The sequence below is a fragment of the Neoarius graeffei genome, chromosome 26 (genome assembly GCF_027579695.1).
Source record: "Neoarius graeffei isolate fNeoGra1 chromosome 26, fNeoGra1.pri, whole genome shotgun sequence".
NCBI classification, from domain to species: domain Eukaryota; kingdom Metazoa; phylum Chordata; class Actinopteri; order Siluriformes; family Ariidae; genus Neoarius; species Neoarius graeffei.
In genome coordinates, this window is record NC_083594.1 from 3,929,581 (window position 1) to 3,946,483 (window position 16,903).

General features: G+C 40.8%; 1 protein-coding gene across 5 annotated transcripts in view; it reads right to left on the minus strand.

Annotated features, from left to right (window-relative positions):
• The window catches only part of ccdc50b (coiled-coil domain containing 50b), a 45,614-nt gene that overhangs the window by 17,809 nt on the left and 10,902 nt on the right, over positions 1-16,903 (minus strand). For 2 of the 5 annotated variants that reach the window (XM_060910988.1, XM_060910987.1), the window contains 6 exons: positions 14,163-14,276; positions 13,709-13,766; positions 13,225-13,331; positions 6,856-6,918; positions 6,580-6,703; positions 1,992-2,082 (listed from right to left, as the gene is read on the minus strand). In XM_060910988.1, the coding sequence (XP_060766971.1) occupies positions 1,992-2,082; positions 6,580-6,703; positions 6,856-6,918; positions 13,225-13,288 (342 nt within the window). In that variant the 5' untranslated portion in view covers positions 13,289-13,331; positions 13,709-13,766; positions 14,163-14,276. Of the gene's footprint in view, positions 1-1,991; positions 2,083-6,579; positions 6,704-6,855; positions 6,919-13,224; positions 13,332-13,708; positions 13,927-14,162; positions 14,277-16,903 lie in introns of those variants that run through there. The other 3 variants (XM_060910986.1, XM_060910991.1, XM_060910990.1) reach the window with 2 other exon arrangements.

A 16,903-nucleotide genomic window follows, 5' to 3' on the forward strand; every position in this document is an offset into this window, starting at 1 on the left:
AGATTCAATCTCATAGACGAATGTTAACACTTAGTTTGGAATTTTTTGATGAGGGACATAAATCAAACATATCCTGCACTATGAGGTGCCAATAATTATGGATTCTCTGAAGTGACTGGCAAAGGATTATTTTCTTCAGGGCTGCACCCTTTACAAAGTAATACTAATACCAGTCACCTCAGAGAATCCATCATTTCAGCCAGAGCCTCTCAGTGCGTACTATATTTGATTACTAAAAGGCTGTACATTTTGACGACCAGCAGCAAGGCCACGCCTACAAAACAATGTAGTGCCCCGTAAATCACGCCCCTTTGTAAAAACAGCCAATCACCTTGATGGTATAGATGTTATCTGAAAACACTGTTCCTATCAGAGTCTTAGCCTGATGCATGCGCAGATGTAGGACGCTTTGCTCCGTTAGCTGTGGAGAAAACTCACACACAGCTGGAGAAACCAGACAAAAAAAAATATTATTATTATTAAGACTATTTCGTCAAATTTTAGCAGGCATTTCAAATCTGTGAACATCACACTGGTTTATGTCTTTCTCCCCATTCCAACAGATAGCAGCCTGCTCTTTTGTGACCAAAAATAACCACCTGGGAGCACTGCCAAGATGGCCACACACAAAAGTAAACACCCTGTTTTGAGAAACATGAACTATAGTCGTCGTTAAAAGAATTCTGCATAAAAAAAATAAATAAATCCTCCGTTTCCTCAAATGGAGGCAATCAGCCATGACATGTCTGGTGTCCTTTGTACTTCAGCTACAATGCTAACAATTACAGAGCTTTTAGCGACTACATTAGCATCATGTACAACACAAACCTAAGCAGCAGCATTTGTATATTTAATTCAATAAATATTCCCCCAGAAAGGACACAAATGCCACTCACATCGAAAAACAACTCTACTGCACTGCAAAAAATGATTTCTTGTTGAGAGAAAATATCTTTAATATGGGTGAATTTATCTATTATTTCTTATTAGAAGTTTACTAGAACTCAAATATAAGATTATTTAGCTTACTTTGAGACACTTTTACTAATTTCAAGCCTTAAATTTTCTTATTCTATTGGCAGATAATTTTGCTCATTTTAAGCATTCAATTCTAGAAAGAAGCAAAATTATCTGCCAATAGAATAAGAAAATTTAAGGCTTGAAATTAGTAAAAGCGTCTCAAAGTAAGCTAAATAATCTTATATTTGAGTTCTAGTAAACTTCTAATAAGAAATAATAGATAAATTCACCCATATTAAAGATATTTTCTCTCAACAAGAAATCATTTTTTGCAGTGTGTGGTTTACATTTTACATCCTTCTGCTCGTTTTTAGTGCGGAGATTTTTTAAAAAATGTCATCAAATAAACATTTTTTCAATCTTTCACCTTTAATTTTAAAGTAGCTACATTAGCGCTGGAGCTACAGTCTAAAAAATATACATAGAAGCAAAATTCTGACATCAGATCTAAAGTTGTGTAAACATCACTATGAGCCAAAGTATTCCTTTAACTCTGAGACGACCCGGTGCTGAAAATAAAACCTCAGGAGTTGCTATGGAGACGGTTACGAAGCCGGTGGTGCCAGCTTTAGCTCCTCAAGAACAAAGCCATCGTTTTTAAAGTTTGAGTTTTAGAAGAGGACTGTCTGAAGGAGCAACGAAATAATGGCGCACTTGAGGCTATCGTGAAGTGTGAAGTGCTCTGCTGAGCGAGAGACGCTTCTCGTGAAAACAGGGGCTTCGTTCTATCGCTGTGATTTTCCTTTACATCCCCGATCCCTTTGCTATTGGGAACAAGCACCCACTCTGTCCAAGTGCTCAGTAATGAGCTTAAAAGTGACAGACTGCGTGAGACCACACACTCAGAGCCACGACAACACACACACTGCTGTTATTTAACACACTGCATGCAAACTGAACTTATTTGAAGGCTTAAAGAACTGCATCAGTATTTTTTTTTTTTTGCTTTCACACGGCCATGCGAGTCGTACCTCATCCTCTTCCTCCCTCCTCTGATGATCTTCATCGCATCGCCGCAGCTCTTCCTGAATCACCCTCGCATACTCGCAGTCCTGCTCCTCCCTGCAAACGAGCCACAGAGACGGAAATGCCAGGCAGTTCATTCACAGTTCAGCGGAAAACCTCCTAAAAACACTCAGATAACCATCAGTGATAAGGAAGAGAGTATAGTTAAAGGTGCGGTCAGTAATTTTAGCTACCTAACATAGCCACTCCGGTCAGTGTTCCCTCCAAAGCCACACCCCCAAAGAGACATTTCAATGACAATGAACTTTCAGATTGTATTATACGTTCTTGCTTGTTAGCATTCCGGCTTAGAGTTTCAGGGGCGTGGCTTTGGACAAACCACTGAAACGATGGACTGTTTTAGATAGCGTCAGCTAAAATTACTGACTGCACCTTTAACCGGAAGCGTGCCATACATATAGAGAATAGTTCAACTACCATGACTTTCATTCGTGTGTTTGAGTGCTTGGTGATGTTTTGGATTAAAGGTGCAGTCAGTGATTTTAATAAAAAATATTTATCATATTTAGTAATGTTCTCATCATCATGACGACGACTATGATGATGAAATTGATAAGACAGCTACATCAAGGCTAATGAAAGGGAAAAAAAAGATATTTGTTGGCACCCTCAACGTACAGACACTCCAGAAGGTTGAGAAAATCCCCGAAATAATTGCATCTACTGAAGCCACAAATCACGACATTGTCTGCGTACAAGAGCACAGGTTCACTCATGACGACCTAACCACCATGGTACACTCTCATGAAGATTGGAGACTGATCACCTGCTCAGCATGGAAAAATAGAGTCAACGCTACGACTGGAGGAGTGGGGATGCTTTTCAGCCCTGCAGCTTACAAAGCACTCGCCAGCGTCGAAATGATAATCCCAAGGATAATGATAGCTACCTTCAATGGAAACCCTTAAACAACTGTCATCTCCTGCTACAGCCCAACTAATGTGAGTGATGAGCCAGAAGTCGAGCGCTTCTATGAAGAACTTACAGCAGTGACCAGACAAGTCCCGAAACATAACGTCCTTATCATTGGCCGGGATTTCAATGCCCATCTTGGTCAGGACGACGGCTTCAAATTCGCATTCCACCAAAAAACAAATCGAAATGGCCAAATGCTGAAAGACTACCTCAAAGAAAATAACCTCGTTTGCCTGAATACAATCTTTCAGAAAAGATGGGGACAGCAATGGACTCATGCAGCCCCAAATGGACACAAGGCCCAACTAGACTACATAATCATTAATCGAATGTGGAGAAACAGCGCTAAGAACTGTAGAGCCTTTAACTCCTTCGTCAGCGTTGCATCTGACCACCGTATTGTTTCGTCTCGAATCCGCCTGAGTCTTCGTACAAATAAGAAGAAATCAAGCACCGCGGTCCCCTATGACCGGTCAACGCTAAAGACGAATCCTAAGATCCACGAGGCCTTTGTTATCCAGCTGAATAACAGATTCGCTTCCCTCCAAGACTCTACATCAATCCCTTCTGTAAATTCCACCTACGAAAATTTTGAAATAGCTTGCAGGGAAACAGCCAAACACACCATCCCGCTGAAACCCAAGGCAAAGAAACGAAAACCGTGGGAATCAGCAGAGATATGCCAAAAACGACATGATCTGCACAGCTTAAACCCTCTCTTCCTTCTCTTGAAAACGTTAAGCAATTTGAAGATGCTTGGGCGGTGCTCAAAGGCTCATATGAAATTGAGCAAACGGAATAACTGCAGAGAAAGATCAACCACATCAGAACCACTTCTAGCAATAAAAAGGCAGCTGAAGCATGGAAGACTGTCAACGAAATCAGTGGGAGGAAAAACATCACCCAAGGCAAATTGAAAGCCTCAAGCCAGGAAGAGCGACTTCAGCTTTGGCAACATCATTTCCAAGACCTGCTTGGTAAGCCACCTGTAATCTCCAACGAGCAAGTGACACCAGTAGTTGCAAACGAGCTTAATATAAAGAAAGGCCCCTTTACAATGGAAGAACTCAAGTTGGCAAACCGCTGCATTCAAAATGGTAAAGCCTGCGGACTCGACAAGATACCGGCTGAAGTATGGAAGCTAGAGGAATTCCATCACACCCTATTAGATATGGCCAACAGCGTCTATAATCAGGACCCCATTGCGAGATGGTCTGAAGGCTGCTTACTCATCTCATCTCATTATCTCTAGCCGCTTTATCCTTCTACAGGGTCGCAGGCAAGCTGGAGCCTATCCCAGCTGACTACGGGCGAAAGGCGGGGTACACCCTGGACAAGTCGCCAGGTCATCACAGGGCTGCTTACTCCCTTTCCCCAAAAAGGGTAACCTCGGGATCACGAAGAACTATAGAGGCATCACACACACCGCAATTGCGGCGAAAATCTACAACCTGATGCTACTGAACAGAGTACGCCCAGAAGTCAACCCTATACTGAGGAAGAACCAAAATGGTTTCAGAGCAAACAGACCTACCTCCGGACAGATACTGACCATCCGTAGGATATTAGAAGGAGTAAACGCAAAAAATCTTCCTGCAACCCTACTGTTTGTTGACTTCTCTAAAGCCTTTGATTCCATCTACCGTGGCAAAATGGAGGAGATCCTGACCGCATATGGAATACCAAGGGAAACAGTAGACGCCATCATGACACTATACAAAAACACCCGGTCTACGGTACGCTCTCCTGATGGAGACACTGACTTCTTCAAAATCACCACTGGAGTCCTGCAAGGAGACACCCTGGCACCTTTTCTTTTCATCATCTGCCTGGACTACGTCCTAAGAAAAGCCCTCGACGACAACATGGAACTCGGCTTTACTCTCACCGAACGGAGAAGCAGATGGCATCCAGCTCAGAAGACCACAGATGCTGACTATGCTGATGACATTGCAATCCTCGCAGATGAACTAAGAGATGCAACCTCACTCCTTCATAGCATTGAGAAGCTAGCCAAAGAAATCGGGCTCTGCGTTAATGCTGAGAAAACGGAGTTCATGTGCCTGAACCAAGATGCATCGGCAGGTATGAGCAGTCTGAGCGGCAAAAAGATCAAACAGGTGGACGATTTTAAGTACCTTGGTAGCTGCATTGCCTCGACCGAACGAAACGTCGACATTAGACTCGGAAAAGCATGGAGAGCCCTTAACGGAATGGATAAGATCTGAAAATCAACCCTCCCAGACGACCTAAAGAGGAACTTCTTCAGGGCGACAGTGGAGTCAGTCCTTACATATGGCTCAATCTCCTGGACCCTGACTTCTGAACTGGAGAGGAAGTTGGACGGGGCCTACACCCGTATGCTCCGCGCAGCTCTAAACAGGTCCTGGCGTGATCATACCACGAACAAAGAACTCTACGCCAACATCCCACCCCTCAGCCACTCTATCAGACAACAGAGACTGCGTTTCGCCAGGCATTGCTGTCACACCAAGCAGGAACTGGCTGATGAGATAGTTTTATGGACACCCTCCCGTGGAAGGAGATCGCAGGGTCGCCCCAAGAGGACATACCCAGAGCAAATAGCAGACGACATCGGCTGCCAGATTGCAGACCTCCCCGCCCTAATGAGCGACAAAGAAGAATGGAGAAGACATGTGTCGAGGCTTAGCCGAGCTAGCTCGACATAGTAAGTAAGTAATGTTCTCTTCACATTCTGGTCGGAGTCGATTAAAAAAAAAAAAATCAGAATTAAGTAGCATCCCATATTCCTTAAACAAGTTTAAAAAAAATGTAACTTGTAAGCTAAATTTGTTAAAGCTGCAGTCTGTAATTTCAGCTTTTAAATTAAATTTAATTCTAACTGAACATGACTGACATCTTTCGTTGTCCTGATCGGTTATATCATTTGTTTTTTTTTTTCATTTGTTTACAAAACCTGGGATGCTACTGAGCCCCAAGTTTCCCCTCTGAGCAGATTTTTATTGACACCTATAAGAATGTGATGAAAACACGCCCGAATATTACAAAAATATTTTTTTTTATTTTTAAAAAAAAAAAAAAATCACTGACCACATCTTTAATCCAAAACACACAAGTGAAAGTCATGGTAGTTGACCTATTCTACAAGTACACGTGGCATACTTTCTGACTTAAATTATCACTGACTGCAGCTTTAATGTAACAATTGTGATATCAGTTTAGCGTAATGAACAACTCTCATGCTTGGTCGCTTACAGTGTGTGTATTTTGTTTGGTACGTGATGTGTGTGCTAAGTATTTTGTTATCTTGTTGTTTTGATAAGTAGCCATCGTCCGGTGGCTAACTCGCGACAAATCGGAAATTTTTACAAGGTTTGATGTGACGCGTCAGAAATGACGAGATGGTGACTGAATCATAAAACCGAATCTTAGAAATGAATCTTTGATGGCTCTGACGGCAAAATTATTATTTCAGGATTTCCAGGACTCCTGACTTTAAGCAGCTCATTACCCACTTTAATAGGATTTTTGGAATATTGATTCAATAACGATGCTTGTTTTTGATATATTTTTAAGATCCTATACACTACTGCTGACTGGCGAATTATCATCAGTTATGAGGATGTTTAGCCTTACAGCTGCTGGAGCTGGTCTGTGAGATGGACCCTTTCCTCCTCCTCGTCCTGTAGCCTCCGAGCCAAGCGCACGTCATTCTGCACCGCCTGGTTCTTCTGCACGTTGGAGCTATAAAACTGCTCGACTGAGACGTGGGATGGAGGGGTGAGGAGGGAGTGGAAAAAGAACGTGTCAGAACGTCCCGTCGCCACGTTCAAGCTTTACGATCATCGGTTTTGTTCTGCTCTTACACCATTATTTTGAGAAGGATGAGTGTAATGGAGTGTGTTTACTCACTCTCCTGCTCCTGAAGGCTGTGAGCCAGAGCTCCGTCTTCCAGCACCGAGAAACACTGACACACTGCGAGAGAAACAGAGCCAGACATGAAGCAGGCGCAAAGAGTGTGAGGAGGAAAGATGGTTCAGAAGATAGAGTACAAGTCATAAGCTGATCTCTCTCTCTCTCTCTCTCTCTCTTCTCACATACACACTCACTGAGTGAGATGCGAGTGTGTACCAGTGCAGTGTGTGTGTGTGTGGTGTGTGCATCAGTGTGTGTGTCTCATCTTGCAGAGCTGCAACCATGACGGGAAAACTGGCCAAGTGGGTCAGTAAGACAGGAGGACAGTCAGTTTATGCAGTGTGTGTATGTGTGTGTGTAAAACTGACCCAGTCAAATTCCTTACCTAAATAGGCTCCAATTAAACAGAAGCACCAAGCAATGGTGACTGGTGAGGAAAGCACTGTGATAAAGCAGTACGTTTCCATGCACACTAAATATTCCTCCGTTATTCAGAGCATGACAGTATTTGGAATTTGATACGAGTCGCGTAAACATCATATTCTGTTTGGATATTCCGAATTTGGCCTCCTTCTGAATTTAGCCTTTTCCGATTAAGGCATGTGGGATATGAAGAAGAAGAAGCCGCCCTAGTGAAATTTTGTCACATGTACACTAGAGCACAGCGAAATTCCTCCTCCGAAGCAGAGAACACACACAAGTGAGCAATGAGCACACACATACCCAGAGCAGTGGGCAGCGACGTTACAGCGCCTGGGGAATAGTGAGGGGGTAGGTGCCTTGCTCAAAGGTCACTTCAGCCATGGATACAGAGGGATGGGAAAGTGCTGTTCATTCACACCCCCGACATTTTTCCTGCCAGTCCAGGGAATTGAACCAGCGACCCTTTGGGCTAAAGGCTGCTTCTCTAACCTTTAGGCCATGGCTGCCCTCATATGCAGAATATTTAACAGTTATTCCACGAAATCGAGTCGTACATGAGCTGACAGCCGACGAGGCGCGTAGCACCGAGTTGTCTATAATCCATGTATGATGAGACTGAGTGGAATAACTGTTTTATTCTATCCACATTCACTGGATTTTGAGAAATTGAGCATTTTTATTTTTAGCAAATTTGATTTAAAAAAAACAAACAAAAAAAAAAAAAACCCACCTTTATACAAAACGTCCAACAAAATCATTTCCACTCAGGTGGACTTCTTAAAAACCTCTCAATGGCTGCACGAATTGACTTTAGTGTTGTTGTTTTTTTGTTTTGTAGAAAGTGCCGTCTTGCTGTCGTGCCGAGGTATAGAACAGCCTTAGACATTTATTTAATTCTTCCTTGGACATTTCAGTTCTGTAATTTTCAAAACTTCTTTGAGCTTTTGAACCAGTCTAAAAAAAAAAAAAAATCAACAAATTTTAAATGCTTTAAGATGAAGAATGTAAACAAACCAGCAAAATGACAGGAGAAATTTCTGAAAAATGCGATAATAATAATTCTCATCTCATCTCATTATCTCTAGCCGCTTTATCCTGTCCTACAGGGTCGCAGGCAAGCTGGAGCCTATCCCAGCTGACTACGGGCGAAAGGCGGGGTACACCCTGGACAAGTCGCCAGGTCATCACAGGGCTGACACATAGACACAGACAACCATTCACACTCACATTCACACCTACGCTCAATTTAGAGTCACCAGTTAACCTAACCTGCATGTCTTTGGACTGTGGGGGAAACCGGAGCACCTGGAGGAAACCCACGCAGACACGGGGAGAACATGCAAACTCCACACAGAAAGGCCCTCGCCGGCCACGGGGCTCGAACCCGGACCTTCTTGCTGTGAGGCGACAGCGCTAACCACTACACCACCGTGCCGCCCCAATAATAATTCTTGAAAAATAAAACTAAAAAGATCCATTCTTACCATCAAATACTTTCATTCCACATTTTGTTGCTTTTTTGTATTTTTGGGGGTTTTGTTTTCGAGTAGAGTGTTTTTATTTCATCCTCGGTTGGTTCAGCAACATGCGCCACCATTTTGTTTTTGTCTACTCACGGTATATGAGCTGATATCCGCGTAGTAGAGTAGCCAATCAGAGCACACAATTGCTCATATCCAGTGAGTGTGGATAGAATAATATGCAGATATTATTCGGGTTTTAGGAGCATTCTTTGGACATGTATACGGTGCATTCGGAATGTGCGTCTCAATTTGGGTTTTTACAGCAGACTGATTGAGACACACGACTTCTTGCCTGGTCATCTCTGTGCGTTTTACACAAACTGACTAGACGATCAATCAGAGTACGCATGGCTTGCATGTAAATGGGAATATTATTAGTGGAATATTAATTTTCATGAGCCATGTAAATAGCTTGGTCAGAATAACGGCAAGAACCGGAATATTTTCTGCATGTAAACGTCGTGATCGACGCAAAATTAACACACTGAACAGGACAAATGAACTTTGCTTCATTTAAACCCAGGGCTTTGAACCGGTTCAAGGAACGAAATCGAAAACCGGGAACTTTTTCTATTTCACATGGAACAGAAACGAAACCAGAAACTTTATTATTTTTTATGTTCCGGAACAGAAACGCTTATTAAAAATAATGGTAACCGGTTAATACCGGTTTTTATTTCGCTCCTCAAAGTTTCCGTAGCCTACAAATAAAAAAGTCATTCTTCTCCTGCGCAAGTTTCTATGACCCGCTGGGGTTCACTTCTTGTGTGACGTTCGCTGACTGAATGGAGAGAGCGGGAAGGTGGACTACTATCACGTCTCCATGTGATAATAAGTGAGTAAGTGCATTACTGAGTGTCTGAGCAAAGAAGAGCCTGAACGATGCAACCTCCCTATTAGCTGTTTGTAAAAATGTATCAGTTGTTGCCCTTCCCACGGGAATCATCGCGGGCTCGAGAGACGAGACCTGACGAGTTAGTTCGTTGGTAGCAGAACAAAATGTCTGGACACAAATCGGGTTTTCAGAAAAGGAAAGAAAATAAACGGAGGGTTGAAAATACAAAAAAGGAGGCAGAAAATGCAAAACGAGTTTTAAGGTAGGACAAATGGTTAGTTTTTAAGGCAGCCCGCCGTGGCTGCAGGCTTTCAGTTGTGTCATTGAATGGTTACTTTTCTGAGGCAGCCGCCGTGGCTGCCTGCAGGCTTATTTATTATAGCCCATTTAGTTAAAATAGTTGATATAAAATGTTTATAGTTATAGTTATGTGATGGTTGTCCTGATTTAGACTGGTTGCGCGATGTTGCACCCGGGTCCAGATTAGGGCAGAACCGGCCCTGGCTACATTTCAGGTGTAGTTTGTTTTATGAATGTATGTACTTGTATAGATGTGTACTTGGTCTTCCAATATGGCGCCTAACAAAATCTCGCGGCGCGGTGACGTCATGCAGTAGCCCTCTATAGGGCCTGACTAGCCTTTGGTAACACACTAAATGAATTCTCTTTCATTTTTGGCACTTTTTCTGTTTGTGTAGATGGGAAGACATACTGAGAATCCAAATCGCCAACATTTGAAATAATAATTGTTTTGAATTATTTCTTGTCTTATTTAATGAAGGTTGTAATAGAATTAGCCTACATTTGGCTTAAGCTGGATGAGACAGAGACATAATTTTATAGCCATTTGTTAAACAGCTGACAGGGAACGTAATTAACTGTTCCGGGAACGAAATTTTTTTGTTCTAACCGGTTCGGGAACGTCTATTTAATGGTGGAACCCAAAACCGGAAACGTTAAAATTCCATTTCTGTTCGGAACGAACCAATAGGAAAAAAATTCTGGTTCAAAGCCCTGTTTAAAACACAAGAAAACAGCGATTAACACCTAAACCAGACGTCAAATATAAACCGATGGACGTTCTGAAGTTCCAAGCGACCACTCTGTCGATTTACAAGGCACAGGAGCAAGAGCAATGGCGATGGAAAAGAAACAGCCATTCTCTCTCTGTCCTCCAGCCTGTTCTCCATGAGCTCAGACGGAAAAGTTGACATGGCCGTCCTGAAGACAGAGGCTCGTTTCAGATGTGACTGGCACGAGCGTAATTACGCTGGGTTTAAAACCGGGACTCGTAATGGCACTTCCTGTGTTGGAAACATTATAAACGAGGACGGAGATTTCCAACAACACACGTTTTCTCTAACAGCAGCTCTGACAGTAGCGCAGCCGCAAATTACAGGTTCATATAAGAATAATAAACATCATCAATGTCTCCTATCTCATTTAAGACAAAGAAAATGTGTAATGATTGTTGTGGTGAAGTTTTCTATAAGGAGATGTTCATTTAGACATTTATTTATGGAAGGAGTCTCCGGTGTCAGAGGTAAAGCTGTAACTTCAAGGTTTTCGACATCTTCAGCTTCGTGATTTCTTGGTTTTGTTTTTTTTTGTCTTCTTAACGTCACAAAAGAGAAAAAGAGAGGCAGGTGAGGGAACGAACGTTTATAACTGCTATAGCACAAGTGTAAGCAGGAAGTAACCTGTTTTATGAGTGTTCAAGAACAATAATTATAAATGGATAAAAAGTACATTTGTAATTAATTACTAAAAAGTTGTAATCGCTAGCAGATTGGTGTAACGTATGAGGAATGAAACACTTCAGGGCATGCGGTTATAGGAAAATAAGCAACTTTACAGAGGTAACAGAAACTCCGCTTCATCACACCGCCCACTGATGTCACTGATTATTTTCCTGTAACAGCACAACACTGTTTTATTAATTACATCCTGAATTCCTTGACTATTAATTTGATTATTCAGTGATTTTCTCCACTCCAGTTTTTATTTCGTCCTCAGTTGGTTCAGCAACGCGCTCCGCCATTTTGTTTTTGTCTACTCACGCTCCGCCATTTTGTTTTTGTCACTCATACTGTATTCCTTGACTATTAATTTGATTATTCAGTGAGTTTCTCCACCACATTTCCCTGACTATCTCCAGTTTTGTCATTTAATGATTGTGTTTCCCTTTTAACGTTTTAAATTTGATGCTTTTACTGATATTTCATTACCATTTGGATTTGCGACAATTGTCGTCTTTTAAATGTGCTTCATAAATAAAGGTGTCTTGACGAACTTTGAATGTGTGCGAGACCAAAAGATGGACTTTGAAAAACGGACAAGAGAAGAAAAGAGGCACGATGGACGTGGGGAGGTGGTTGGTGTGGGCGGAGGTATTTTGAAGTTTTGCTTTGCAATTTGACCCGATTTCATCTCGGTTTCTTTTACGCGATTTCGCCAGATGACCTATAACCTGAGGCTGCACAGATGGTAGTGCTTAAAGTGAGGCCAGGGAGGAAGAAGTGAATGATGGGGAGAGAGGGAGAGAGAGAGACTAAGGCCTCTGTTTAGAAAACTGTCGTGCATGCACTTTTCCATTAGCACAGTCCTTCTCCTTTCTCCAGTGCTGTCTATATTTGGCACTGGGAGGGAGGGAAAGAGAAAAGAGAGATTATATAAATATCTAACCAAGAGGAGGAGGGAGTGCCCCCCACACACACACATCCTAAAAAGCAGCTTGGTGTGCATGTAGGTCCATTGTTTGGTTCCTCTGTCTATTACTTGTTTACCTGTTCATACTGAAAAATCAGATAAACTTTTTTTGCACTCTATACTATATATAATTGACCCTGAGACTACACTCCCAGATAAAAGGGTACTAAATGCTACCATTCCACATCTCTATACATTTTTTGTACCTTTAATATGCATCTTTTACCTAGAAAGGTGCACTCAAAGCTTTAGTCAAAGAAAAAAAGCATTAAGGTCCATTTACAGATGCATTTTATATCTAGGTTTCCTGGTGAAAGATACATAGGCTCTTAAAAGGTACCACACCATCACATACTTGTTTTAAAAATGCACAAACAAAAACTCTTTCAAACTCTCAACTGACTGTGAGGATGTTCACCAAGCGTTCACTTGTCCACAGTAATTAGAGGGGAAAGTCCAGACATTCTTGAAGCCTTATCTGCCTTCACCCTCCCTCTTCTACACACACACACACACACCCCTCTTTTCCAAAAATGTCATTCATATTCTCACAGTAGCACTTATTAAAGTGAATTTTAATAACCACTGTGAAGTCTCTGTAGGGCAGGGGTCTTCAATCCTATCCACAAAGGGCCAGTGTGGCTGCAGGCTTTCATTCCAACCAAGCAGGAGCTACACCTGATTTCACTTGTTTAATCATTTCACCCTCGTCTCCAGTCAAGTGAGCCTCCAATTTGGCTGTAATGAAAGCCTGCAGCTACACCGGCCCTTTGCGGATAGGATTGAAGACCCCTGCTGTAGGGTTTCAAGATAGATAAATGACAACATTTTACACTTTTAGTAATTAACTGATTGATTGTTTGATTGATTGCTCACCGTCGTAGACCTGTGGCAGGTGAGATTTGTCGATCCCAATCTGTGTCATGCCAGCAGCATTCATGATCACTCACACACTTCCATAGTGCTAAAACTGTATTCAAATTCTAAAGAAGACAACAACATGCTCACATCATTAAATTAATTAATAATTAAGACTTAATTGCCTAATTAGGCTCTAATATAACCCAATTAATTACATCTGCATTTTTACAAATGTGTATTAGGATAAAATCTAGATAGTGAATCAAGTCAGTGTACAGTATGTAAATTTTAAGAACAAACAAACAAACAAATTATTAAATTCACTACAAATAATGACAGGCTATTAATCTAAAACTAAACACAAAACTGAGTCGTGTACCAACAATGACAACACAAACTAATCAGTTTTCCTTCCTAAACTATGACATGACAATAGTGTTTTAAATTGTGAGAAAATAAATAAGAAAAATGTTGTTTGTTTGTTTGTTTGTTTGTTTACCTTCTCCAGTCCAGACGCTTCCTGTTGCTCCCAGGATGATGTTTATTTCTCGTTTCTCCTGGAATCAAGTCATGAATTTATTTCTGATTTCTCTGTGCACAAATCCAGTAAAACACACACACACCTGATAAACACGCACCGTTCATACACTCCAGATGAAAATAAATAATAAAATGTTACAGCAGAGAGTTAGGAGCGTTTCAGTTTCTGCTTCTGGATGTCGTCACCAAAAGCAACGGACAGGAGCGTAATAACACACACACACACACACACACTTCTGTGCGTGCCCGCCATCTGCTGGTATTGAGGGAAATTACACTCAGGTGTGTAGGGGAGTCAAACAGCGTGTCGGGGGGGGGGATATTGGCACCCTCAAACAAAACTGATGCCTATACATAAACTCTACACTCACTTTGTACTAAACAGCTAGCAAAATAAATAACAAGTCGCCTACCTGGGGTGAATACTGCTAAAGTGGGACGTTTGATGTCACTTTGTCATTTGCTTATTTATCCATCCATCCGTCCATCCAAAAACTTAAGATCTTCCTCACACTAAAAGCAAAAATCTAGTAAAACACAAAGCAGACATAATTGCACTTATTAAAACCTTTGCTTTTTGCACCCTGTGCTTTTTTAAATTTTGTGTTGGAAAACTCATGTTTGGAATCTAAAATGTTTCTGTACTGACTCCATCTTGTCGAAGTCATCAAATAAAACTCAAACAAAATTCATACTAAAAACCGGGGTGCCAAGACTTTTGCACAGCAGTGTACATACAGAGGATCAAGCTTAAGTGTTCCACTTTGTGATGATTTACCAATATTCACGCTATATTTCATGAACAGCACTAATCCTTAAATTTTTTTTACAGAAATATTGGCACCCCTAAAATATTTTATAAAAGTAAAACGCAAATAAAATAACATGCTTATAAAAACTCTAATAATAAAAACAATTTCATACAAACTAAATCAGAGAAGTTCCCTTTAAAACATTTAGAATAAAATGACTGACACCACAAATAATATTTAAAATAAATGAAAGTAAAATGCCATGTCACTCTTCAAAAATAGTTAGGGGAAAGATTTCAGATTAAATTGCAGTAAAAACTTCACTGCTTCAGATGGGTTAAATGCAGAGGATGAATTTCACTGTGCTTGAAGTGTGCATGTGATGAATAAAGTTTTTTTTTTTTTTTATCTAACTCACCTAAATGGTATTTGAAATAAATACAAATAAATAGCAGTATTTGTTCAAAAATATTTATTAAAATATTATAAATATCATAATTTTTTAAATCTAAATAATGCTGGAAAACCCTCTTGAAAATAGGCCGATTTTATTTCCTCTATTTTTCTCAGGGGAAAAAAATTTTTTTCAAACTAAGTAAATAGCAGTTTTTCCTTTTAAAAAATATTTATATTAAAATTAACAGACCTAAAATATCTAAAATAAATCTTGAAAACTCAGTTTAATAAACATTGACAAATAGACCATTTATTTAAACAAATTAATAAAATACAAATGAAATATTAAACATTAAATAGGAATGTGACAGCAAAAATAATAAATAATTTATAGGATTTATTAACATGATAAATGAACTTCAGCATTATTGAAGCATAAATATCAACAAAATCAGTCTCAAATGAATTATAAGGCAAACAACAAAAGTGTATTTCATTAACATTCAAACAAACATTGTGTTAATTATTAAAATGTTTAATATTAATTATTATTACTATTGCTGTTTGTTAATATTAGTTCCCATTTTTATTTATTTATTTATTTATTTATTTTAATGTTGCACAAATTTCATGTCATCAGTGTTGTTACCGTACCTCCGCCAAGGAGGTTATGTTTTCGGTAGCGTTGGTTTGTTTGTTGGTTTGTCTGTTAGCAACATTACAGAAAAAGTAATGAACGGATTGCTCTGAAATTTTTTTCCAGAGGTGTGCCTGGGCACAAGTAACAATCCATTAAATTTTGGCAGTGATCCGGATCACCTTCTGGATCCCGGATTTTTTTAAAGGATTAATTTTTTCCCCATTGAAAAGAATGGGCGTGCGACGCAAAAAACAGATTTTTCCTTCTGTAGGCCAAACCGTAAGGTGTAAAGTCATGAAACTTAGTACACTGATAGAGGAGTGGACCCTGATCGATTTCATCAAGTTTCATGTCGGTACATCTCACGCTTTAGCGCCACCAACTGATCAAAATCTTACATGCGTTCATGCACATAACTTTTGATCCGCATGTCTGATTTTCATAAGTCTGGTGCCATTGGAATCCTTGGAGCTAGGCGATTCCAACGCACCCTATGACGTCATTCTCCGCCTCATTAGATTTTCCGCCATTTTGAATTTTGTCCAAAGTGAAGGTAGAGTGACCCTGGCCGCATGTTTTGTCTGATCATCACGAAACTTGGCAGACGTGATCTCCAGTCCATGCCTAATGAATGATATTCGTTTCGCTCTCATAAATCGAAGCGTTCGCCCATGACAGCCAATCAAAATCGATGGCGAAGCCACCAAACAGGAAGTGAGCTCATATCATGGAAACGCTTTGACATATCAAGACCATATTTAGTGGCATGACTTTAGACACCATCCAAACTACCCTCATCAAATATGGTGTCATTTGGCCACTAGGGGGCGTAACAATTAGCAAAAACGTATTTTGGCTCATATCTCAGAAACGTTTTGGCGTATCAAGACCATATTTGTTGAGATGACTTTCCGCACCAGTTCATGTACCCTCATCAAATTTGGTGTCATTTGGCCACTAGGGGCGCCACAATGAGCAAAAACGTGTTTTGGGTCATATCTCTTTACGGATTTAGAATTACATCTAAATCTTCATGTTAGTGATGCTCTGGGATGTCCCTGTAAAGAACCTTGCCAGCCTGTCATCTCCGTATGAGAATCCGCCTTGTGTCTTGGCCAAACTTTCACGTGTTGACAAAACTTGTCATGTGGGCATGCGGATGCCTCTCTTGCCGGGTCGCCATGGTGGCGCACCTGAGCAAGCACACTTTCGCATTTTCTCCGGAAATGCATTCTAGTTATTTGTGGCAGTGGGGGCGTGGTCAAGCGTAGGTCTGTGACCGGAGGGCGGAGTCAGGGAAGGTAAGTGGCAGAATCACTACACCTGATGTGAATTAACCTGTGTTTGTGTGTCTTCCCAGCAGCCG